This window comes from Diadema antillarum, unplaced genomic scaffold (genome assembly GCF_040938485.1).
Source record: "Diadema antillarum isolate AM-2024a unplaced genomic scaffold, OU_Dant_1.0 scf00000071, whole genome shotgun sequence".
Classification (NCBI taxonomy): domain Eukaryota; kingdom Metazoa; phylum Echinodermata; class Echinoidea; order Diadematoida; family Diadematidae; genus Diadema; species Diadema antillarum.
Window position 1 is genome coordinate 1,152,594 of NW_027270960.1, and position 10,633 is coordinate 1,163,226.

At 38.7% G+C, this 10,633-nt stretch overlaps 1 protein-coding gene across 2 annotated transcripts in view; it reads left to right on the forward strand.

Moving 5' to 3' along the window:
* LOC139717018 (activin receptor type-1-like) overlaps positions 1 to 10,633 on the forward strand; it is a 73,002-nt gene extending 62,369 nt beyond the window's left edge. For both annotated transcript variants that reach the window (XM_071628536.1, XM_071628537.1), the window contains exons 4-8: positions 3,341 to 3,549; positions 5,274 to 5,373; positions 6,530 to 7,150; positions 8,656 to 8,786; positions 9,969 to 10,633. In XM_071628536.1, the coding sequence (XP_071484637.1) occupies positions 3,341 to 3,549; positions 5,274 to 5,373; positions 6,530 to 7,150; positions 8,656 to 8,786; positions 9,969 to 10,124 (1,217 nt within the window). In that variant the 3' untranslated portion in view covers positions 10,125 to 10,633. The remainder of the gene's footprint in view (positions 1 to 3,340; positions 3,550 to 5,273; positions 5,374 to 6,529; positions 7,151 to 8,655; positions 8,787 to 9,968) is intronic.

Here is a 10,633-nt window from a genome sequence, read left to right on the forward strand (position 1 = left end):
TGCCTTTATGTCCACATTATTTCATGATAGTTTTTTTTTTTTTTTTGTACAAGGCTTCTCTCCTCTTTCCTGTCTGAAGAGGTTGCCTATGTAGTATGACAATGCTCAGTTTCTTGCTGTACTCACGGAACCACTTAGTAGCTCCATGCTGTACTTTAAAGGGATAGTACAGTATTGGTGGAGATGAGAATTGGGCTTTTAGCTTTTTGCGAGATACCAAGAAAACACTTATGAAATAGTACAGAGCATACCACTTTAAGAGGAATTCAAAGTTTATATGATGAAAATCGTGTTTGGAATGACTGAAACATCCAAAAACAAAGTAAGCAAAGCGATCAGAAAAAAAGTGTGGGTCCCATACATGTACTTACTAGAATTGCTCTATTTGGATATCTCAGCCATTTCAAAACCAATTTTCATCAAATAAACATTGAAATCCTCATGGAATTACATGCTCTTTCATATTTCATAACAGGTTTCTCATTATCTCACCCAAAAATGTTTGAAACCTGAAATTAGGTCTCAACCGAAACTTATACGATTCCTTTAAGAATATGTGTAGTTAGTACTGTAGTTGTAGCTCTCACTTGACTTGTCAGCCATTTTCCTGTAAAATTCACCTGTCTTGACATGGCAGTTTCATGTGTCAAATCTTAGCAAAAAACTGCTTTCTAGTTTTTGTTTTAAAGAAATGAACTGTACTCATTGACTCCCATTTTGTTTGATTACTCTGCTTTAATTTGTAATAAGTATTGAGACTTATAACTTGCAAATGTTAGTAAAAATGACATTAAAAGTTTCCCATGCAGCAAATAAGACATGTATATAATCTGCATTCTATAGTTGTATTTAGACTTAGATTTCTTTACCATGCTGTCCGCTATCCTTATTGCTGTCTTTGAAATCTTGGCATGGATGGTGCTGAAGGCAATGCATGATTTTTGCAATGCTTACTGCTATGCAACTGCTAGAGTATGAATGGTCCAAGCAAGTGTGGAAGTGCAGACTACTCCTGGCTAGGTTGGATTGACTGCAAGGATAAGGAGTGATCAACATGTTTACATCAAGAAGGGAATCTTGTGACTTGAGTTATATTGTTGTTGACTTCACTCTTAAATAGCTCCCTTGAAATAGGGCCCAGTCATGCAGACAGATGTGTAGATTTGATTAAATGACCATGACTTGAGTCTACTTCCTGCATTTCATAGTTGATTAAACTTTCAAATTGCCAAAGGAAAACATATTTTTTCTTGTCTAAAGAGTGTACCGATAAACATGAAAAGTTGATCTTTCCATACTGCCTTTGATTAAATGTATCTGAAAGGTCTAACCAAACTATTAAATTCAAGATTATTTTTCCTTGCTTGGTACTTTGTAGATCATGCATACTCTGCAAAAAAAGACTGTAATTCAAATCTGTTGCACTGTACAGTGCAGATATGACATTCCATCCAGTCTTTTTGGAATTAGATGATGTGATGTCATTTACAAATTATTTCGTTCCATTTTATAGCACATTATTTAGGGCATGTATTTTCAAATAAAACCTGATCTCTGCTTCCCGGGTTGATCTGCGCAAAGCAGCTGTGCGGTGACAACACTCAGATTGTGATTTGATGATGGTTAGATAAACGTGGAACTACGAGAATCGCATTTCAAACCACGTTTGCAAACGCTATTCCAAACATACTTTTGTAAACATGATTCTCTCACTTGAGTTAGATAAGCTCAGCCTTAGTCACATTCGAAGTGCTAGGCTATGAGGATAAAGTGCCTTGCCCCTAGTGGCATGACCCCTGCAGGCATGGGACTTGAACCAGGGATCTTGTGATTGATAGTTCATAACCATATCCAATGAGCCACAGCAGCTCCTGTACTTGTACATTCGGTTCCACCAGTTATCTTATAAATACAGTCTTACATTGTGTCACTTGCACGACACTTGCTGACAGAAAGATTCTGGAGCCTATCACTGAACACTATTCCAGCTGCTAAAATTAGACTCAAAGTCTTAATAATGTACTCTAAGGACAGTAGGTGCGACTTGTGCATAGTGACAAATTATCTTGCCCAAATCGTCAAGGTTCCATTAAATAACCAGTCACTGAAACTTGTGTGGAACTATATATTTGCTGTCCTATTAGGAGCACTTCTTGTAACTTGCTCTCCAACTTTGAAACTGAGGTGGATGTCTATGAACTGAGCTGTACATGTATGTCTATGGTGTAATGGGCTAGTGCAGGCAAGGGGCTTCATCTTTCTATTACCTGACCCCACAGTCTTTCCTCCTTTGCCCTTCCTTTTAAAGAGAAAGTATTTTTTTCATGAATGACTTCCAATTTTCACCACCTCCGAGGAAGTCAGCAGCCAGGGTACATGCATCGAAGCAGCGCTGCAATAGAAAAGAAAACATGTTGACAATGAGATCTAATGAGACGGAGATGAGTTTATGAGTTACCTCAGTGGCCAGCCACTCCAGGCCAAATAAACCTGATGTGGCAATGATTGCCTTCATTTCCACGCAATCTTCAAGCTACTCTCCAAGGGCATTCTCCCCAGTAGCCATAGAAAGGGGAAAAGTGCTCCCGAAGTTAATGTCATTGGCACTCTTCTGTGTGGGTTGAAAGTACTCATACAAAGACATTGATCTGTTGTAGTTGATCTATATCAGCTGAATGTAGGCCAGCATTAATGAAGGTGGATTTTATAGTGTTTTTCCAAGTTTGTGTAAGTTGCTAAAGAGCATGAATTAGAGGCAACAATGTTGTACTTCATAGAGTTCATTCATTAAAGTCTCTCTGAAGAATTCATCAAAGACTTGTGCTTGCTTCATCTCACTGTCCTGTAATGTGCATGATGAGAAACTATACATGTTTATTAGGAGTCTGACAACAAGAAGAGACTGCTTGTGCCTTGAAAGAGTTTTTTTTTTTTTCTATCTCTGTCGCTCTTGCCGTAAGCTTTATGTTGCCTGCCTGGCAGAAGGGCCCTAAGGCTTTTACGTGCCCCCCCCCCCCCCCCAAAAAAAAAGAAGAAGTATTTACATCATATGAAAAGCTTTCAAAACTCTGCTGAATTATGTCACAAACCAAAATCCAATTTTGAGGTTGAATTTCATGCTAGAGCCCTTCCACTGGGCAGGTGACAATATGTGATGATCCTTTTATATCAATTTACCTTTTTTTCGTCAGAAATGAATTAATGTAAAATCAAAAGTTGCCTTTGAAGTGATATGCGCTTGTTGCATATTTTCAGAGTGCTATTTGAGTGTCTTTATCTAGTCTCATATGATAAGGAAATCAAAAAATTCTGGACAAATTGTTTCCCTTTTGTTCTTCAGATTTTGGTCAGAAAGTGCCCTACAACCTGACATATACCATCCTTGGTGTGGTGGGACCACTGGTCATCTGTTTCATCTGTCTGGCCATCGCTTTCTACTGCTTTCGACGTCTGCACCGCCAGCGCATGTCTGAACTGAACCACCAGGAGGCGCAATATCGTCATGCCTACGACATTCGAGCGGTGCCTGCTGGCGACAGCACCCTTAAGGTGAGTGACCCTGTGTGGTGCAGCAGAACTGAATGTGCAGGGGGAAAAAATCAAACTTGCGCATAAATACATTAGCAGGAATTTCATATTTCTGTAGACATCATTCATTTCTTGACATACTCATGCACAATCTTTGTCACACTGTATTCATTTGTAGACTGTATGTGTTTTTTCTTAGCCACAAGATGAGGCTTCCACAGTGTTCTTTTTGCTTTGTTGAATAAGGGAAGGGGGATTCACTTTAAAGGCGAGGTTGTTAGTGATATATGAAAACAAAACAGCATGTCTCTATAAATATATCAGCAATGTTGTAAAGGCATCTATCAAAGTTATGACAGAGTACAATATTGGTTGATATCAGAGTCATCTATTGTGATCTCCTGCGAGGACCTCTGATGTGATATTTTTGTAGTGTCCTTTTGTCCCTGTGTACTTGCATTCCTCATCGGGATTGTTTACAAAAGACTAAAATATGATTTGTCATGAATTGATATGGTGGTTTAAGCTCCCAGCATCATGGAAGATAAGTTATTGAATGATATCTCTGAGATGGAGAATCAGTGTGGTATTTAAGCCATCACAAATAGTTCTGTAGGAATTAGCATCCTCTGCCTTGCAGGATTTCATGTTTTATGCATAATATCCATACAATATCTAGAAAAGAGCAAAGAACATGAAATGACAATCTTAGATTTCTTCTTGAGTATGGTGAATTAGTATCTGCAGATGACATTAAAGTTGTGCTGTCTAGGTCCAGTTATGTTATCACAAAATTCATTAATTCAATTTATGATTAATATTGAAGTACATCTGCACCCCTTCATTAGTTCTGTAGTACATATTATGTGAATTCATTCAATGAATAAGATGAGCATCCAAACAATTAGAAGCTATAACAATTATTCTGTCATGGATGTTAAGTATGTTATATCACTCTTTGTTAGTCGTACCATTGCAACTCATCCAACGCTAACGGTCGCGAGATACAAGGGCCCCAAAAGTTCTAAGATGTTTTATTACACCAAAGCTAATTTTCCACGTGCTGCAATGTACCATTTAATTTGTGTTGTTCCCTTCCAGGATGTAAGTGTACAAGTTTATTGCAAGGTCATAGATTGGGTGTTCTTTGTGTGATGCAGATACATCAGATTCAGCAGGTCATATCCAATATCACTTCACAGTTTGAAAACTCATAAGAATTCATGTCAGACTGTCAGTTTCTGAAAATAGAAGTGATATTGAGCCGCAAAGTCCAACTTCCTCTCATTATTCTTGAGGGATTTTGAATAACAAGTGATATATCCAAAGGAAATGAAGAAAAGAGTGAGAGAGAGAGACATAAAAGATGTCTATGTCTATCCCGCTCAGAATGAAATGCTTTGCTGTGTCAGAACATTATTTATATCGAAAAGTGTTTGTGAACGATGATTCAGTAATCCAAGTGAGAGCTCTTTATTAGCTTTTAATGGTATATCTGACAATTCATGCAATTTGCTGATACATTTTGTATACACTTAGAGTTAATTAAGTGTTTTATATCTCAGTGTTCCACTAGCATTGTATACCCTGGTACCGATTATTTATATTTTCTCAGTTTAGATTAAATGAATTACCTCAAATATTTTGCTAATTGTCGAATTCTCCCTTGCCTCAAATCTACCTTACAAACATTTCTCAAAATTTGCAAATTTGATTCTTCTTTTTTTTTAATATATATCTTACAGGACCTGTTTGATCATTCCAACACATCTGGAAGTGGATCTGGTCTACCCTACTTGGTACAAAGGACAGTAGCCAGGCAAATCAACCTGGTGCAACAAGTTGGTAAGGAGTCTCATCTACTAAATTTATCCTCTGGAAACCAAAAGAGAATGCAGCATCAATCTAGGAAATCCACCTGCATGGGGGAGGAGGATATTCCTTCCTCTGTCAGCTCTATTTTGTCATGAGCAATGCATCTCAATTGTTATTGTCCTATACTATTTCCCAGGTCTCATTTTGCTCCTCTGAAATACTTTCCTCTGTTGCAGTTTTAGCTTATGTGAGTCAAGGGCTCTTGCAAACTATTGTGAAATCTTTTCGTCCATTTTCTATCATTCATTGCGGGCTTTGTGTCTTACATAGCTTTTCACATGTTCAGCTCCATTATCAAAACCTGCCTTCTGAATTCAACCCAAACTTCACAACAGGAGACAAACTTCAAAACCGTCATAGGAGCCAAAGGAGGACCTGGGGCCTACCTATGTGAATTTCATACCTCACCTTTTCTTGATTCAGAAGTTGCACAGTCAAGTCACACTCTAAAGTAGATTTTTTTTTCTTGAGAAATAAAATGAAATTGCATAATCATAAAATTTAGGTAATGACATTTCATCAAGATGCAGTAGCATCAAAGTGGGAATTTCGAAGTTTTGAGCTCAGATGAGCAGTTTATTTGGTGTAGGCTCTTGACATGTGGTCAGACCAAATGGTGAAGACTGCAGTCAATATGTGGGATGTAGGGTATTTAAACAGACTGCATTTCTTCCTTTGTGTTCTACATATCAATCTTCCGCAGAATATGCAGTTATTCAAATATGAATGTTGTCTGTGAGTAGGTAGATATAAACCACAATAGTTCCGTTCAGACGAGGATCCTTAACTTCGAGAATAAGCTAATAGTTTAGTATGGGGCGCCAAGTGTCTCATGATCTCTTTCGTCATGAAATTGGTCATTTCGTCATGAAATGACAATTTCGTCAACGAAATACCAATTTTGTTGATGAAATTGTCATTCTGTTGACGAAATTGTCATTTCATTGACATAATTGTTTTGTTGACAAAATTGTCATTTCGTGATGAAATGACCGATTTCGTGACGAAAGAGACCATGAGACACTTGGCACCTCATACTTAACTGAGAAGTTATCCTCGAAGTTAAGGATCACCTTCTGAATGTAAGTATAGACTTTGTAATGAGATTGGTATTTTTTTCTTGCAGGCAAGGGAAGGTATGGAGAAGTTTGGATGGGTACATGGCAAGGAGACACAATAGCCATTAAAATCTTCAGCTCTATTGACGAGAAGTCCTGGTTTCGAGAGACCGAGATCTACAATACAGTCATGCTGCGCCATGAGAACATCCTGGCTTTTTTCGCTTCCGACATGACGTCGCGCCAGTCCTGCACCCAGCTCTGGCTCATCATGGAATACCACGAACGAGGCTCTCTCTATGACTACCTGAACCGTCATGTGCTCGATGCCAGGCAGATGTGCCGCCTTGCTCTGACGGCTTGCAGTGGCCTTGTTCACCTACATACGGAGATCACATGCAACAACAGCAAGCCTGCAATTGCACACAGAGACATTAAGTCCAAGAATATCCTGGTCAAAAGGAACTTAACATGCTGCATTGCCGACCTTGGCCTTGCCGTCATGCACACACAAAAGGACGATCATATTGACATGGGCACAAATACCCGAGTGGGCACCAAGCGATACATGGCCCCTGAGCTCCTGGATGAGACAATGAACATTCGCTGCTTTGAGTCCTTCAAGCGAGTCGATGTGTATGCATTTGGATTGGTGCTCTGGGAGATTGCCCGGAGATGTGAAGTTGGAGGTTTGTGGTTCACTCCTTCTAAAGCCCGCCTCACACTATACGATCAGACTGGTCACACGACTCTAGGGCATAAGACCAGTCGCGCGGCTTGACACTGCACACTATACAATCAGACTACACAACTAGGCTTACGACCGTTCTGGCTTCAGTACATTTTATCAATTTTGTTGACTATAAAAGTGCCTGCAGTGCACATTGCATGCACTTTTTTGCTTTTTGCGTAATACTGTATTGTGATTGGCTGAAAGCCCATGACCGGTCTTGGTAATTTGATGTGTTAAATCTCTACGACTGGCACTAATACCCAGTTGCACTACTGGAAACTAGCAAAGCTGGTGACGTCACACTTCTGGTCTTAAAGTTGTTTGACCAGTCTGATCGTATAGTGTCTAGCAGGCTGTAGTATACAAGTGTAGATACCGTTGTGCTGCTTTCCTGAACTTTTATACCTTGTTGTATGCCAATAAAGTGTATTGGCATACAGTGTAGCAAACCGTGAAAGCGTGGCATAAATATTCCAATTTGTTTGCTCTTTGTAGAGGGAGAGGATCATGCCTTGTGCAAGACTTGCCCGAGTCTTTAAAAGATATTATCGGATGTAACTTTGTTGTACCTCTCTGCAAAGCTTGTGAAAAATATTGATGGGCGTTTTCAACATAGAAATAGATATTCCCCTGCTCATGCGCTCAAGAGATGTATCAAGAAAAAGTACATGTACATCAGAGCATTGATAATGGAAAAGTGCCACATTTCTAAAAACAAAATATGAGGAACCACATATCTAGGTTTTACAGTTACTTTCGTCATTCAACTACCAACCATTGAGTTTATATTCCATTATGTGTACACCATGATAACATTTGTATACATGGTCACTTTTTCTTTTTCCAACTAGTCACACAGAAAACTGTCTTTTGACTTGTTTGCTGTTGAGCTTAAATGACTTCGGTAGGAATGGGGCTGAAAATTTTTTTTCAAGGTTGTCGCAATTACTTTATTTTTGATAAGCTTGAATGTACTGTACAGCATTATTTGCAACACAATTTTGCTCCAAGCATATGGAAATCTAAGGATCTGAGGAACTAAATGCAAGAGATTTTGTTTGTCTTGGAAGTGATGTGCACAACAACTAGAAATTTAATGCAGCATTGACAAATAAAATCTCATTTAAATTTTTCCAAACAAACAGGATTGAGAATGCCATTTGACAGCATTGGCATTATGTAACATGGTAAATTTGGCTTTGCTACATAATATTTTTTTGGATAGTTAAACAGCTGTCAAATTTACACTGTTCACAAGAGACCAAAATGTTAATTTGTTTGAGTTCAAGAGTTGCAGCACTCATGACCACTTCTATGAAAGAAAGAAGGAATGCAAAGGTTCTTGACATAGGATATTTCTGCAGTTACTCATTTATTTATATGGGGCAGTAAATGTTCTCCAGAAGGCACCAAAGGTTTTCATTAAGTTGTGCATTATATTTTTGTTTCTTTGACATGCAGGTATGGTAGCAGACTACAAGCCTCCATTCTTTGAATATGTGCCAAGTGACCCCAGCTTTGACGACATGCGAAAGGTCGTTTGCATTGAGAAACTCCGACCAAATATTCCCAATCGGTGGACAAACAATACAGTGAGTTTCAACTTGGGTTAAGATTGTTCACTTGTCACTTTGGTGTGATGAACATACAGTTGTGTGGCAGAATGCTGCTTTTTGTTGTAGTGAAGATTGCTCATTTTCAGTCATAACTAGTGCTTAAGGGGTCAAGTGTAATATATCTGAAACCCATCGAGAAGCATCCAGACCAATCATCTCATCCAGAACCATATACTTTTACCGGGTATTCATTTTGGCAGCTTCTTCAAAAGATTTATTTATCTTATGACTGCTGTAGCTAGGTGATGCAGTTCGAAATACGTGGCAAATACAGCTTCAAACCCATTCGAGCTCATGACATTGATCATATTGTAACAGACCAGATAGGCAGAAAGAATATGTAATTGCTTTCATGTAGAAGAAAAATGTGAAGGGCTGTGTATAGTGAACTACTTGCTACTTGTAGAGAGATTATCTTTGTATTGTTTGCTGTTTATTCAAATATTCAGGAGGAAAAAAGGAACCATGCATTGGAGCTAGAATAAAGGTTGATGAGGAATTGTGATATAATAATGATAATAATAAGAATAATAATAATGATGATGATGATGATGATGACAATGATAATAATAACTAGAGAAGCACCGCTGATCTTGTTCTTCTGTAGAGATGAGTGATTTCCACCCATACGAAAATTGATCGATTTTCCAATACAGAAGCCTTTTGTCACATGATCAACTTTCAGCTGCGTGGCGTGCCTCGCCCTAGCAGAAACTAGAGCATGCACTTTAGTGCATGTATGCAAACCTCAAAAAATGTGCAGTTTAAATTCCCAAATTCATTGTCTTTTCCTGCCAAAATGTTGAAAATTTTAATAAAATCCATAAGAATTCCCGGATCACTACCATAATTAGATTATCTGTTATTTGTGTCATTCTCAACCTTTTCTGTAAGTTTCATCCAAATCCGTTTACAACTCTTTGAGTTATTTTGTACATGGCAAACAAAAAACCAAACAAACAAACATTATCAAACACACAAATGCTGATGAAAACATAACCTCCTCCCTCGCGGAGGTAATAAGGATAATGATGATGATGATGATGATGATGATGATGATGATGATGATGATGATGATGATGATGATGATAAAAATTTTTATATTTGATGTATTAAACCAAATGTCGCTTCCTTTTCATCCTGGAATCACTCTTTCAGGTGCTGACATCTATGGCCAAACTGATGAAGGAGTGTTGGGTCCATTCAACCTCAGCCAGACACACTTCACTCAGAGTGAAGAAGACTCTTATGAAGATCTCTGAAACGTGCCCAGCATCTCCAGACCCATACCACTGGGACAAAATCATCGCTTGAGGGTTGCAAACTCTAGTAGCTAGCTTAGTGTTGAAGAGTAGGCTCTGTCTGCCACCTCAGGCCAGAGAGCTTGTAAACTTTTACTGTCGCCGTCTGACATACCACCAGGGATGTCACAGAAGTCCGGCTGTAATTTGCCGAGTGTCATATGATGAATGGAAAAGACTCTAGATTGGTGCTTGGTTTGTGTCTGGTTACTTTGACTGGGGCAGCCAAGCAGATCACGTGTTGAGCTGAATGATGTGCTAGGATCAGACTGTCTGGAGTGGAAGAATGAAGTCTCATGCAAGGGTTGCTCTAGCTTGTCCTCTGCACCCTTGGCATCTGGATGTTCTCCTTCCACTGTGATGCAAAACATGACATGGATAAGAAGTGGCTATGGATTGTTTTGCCTGCTGCTCAGATTGTTGCTCCTACTAACAGTAAAATATTGGTTTTTTGCTCAATAGTATTGACATGCATTCAATAGTATAATTTCTTATTGAATGTGACTGTGTCTATACTTGACA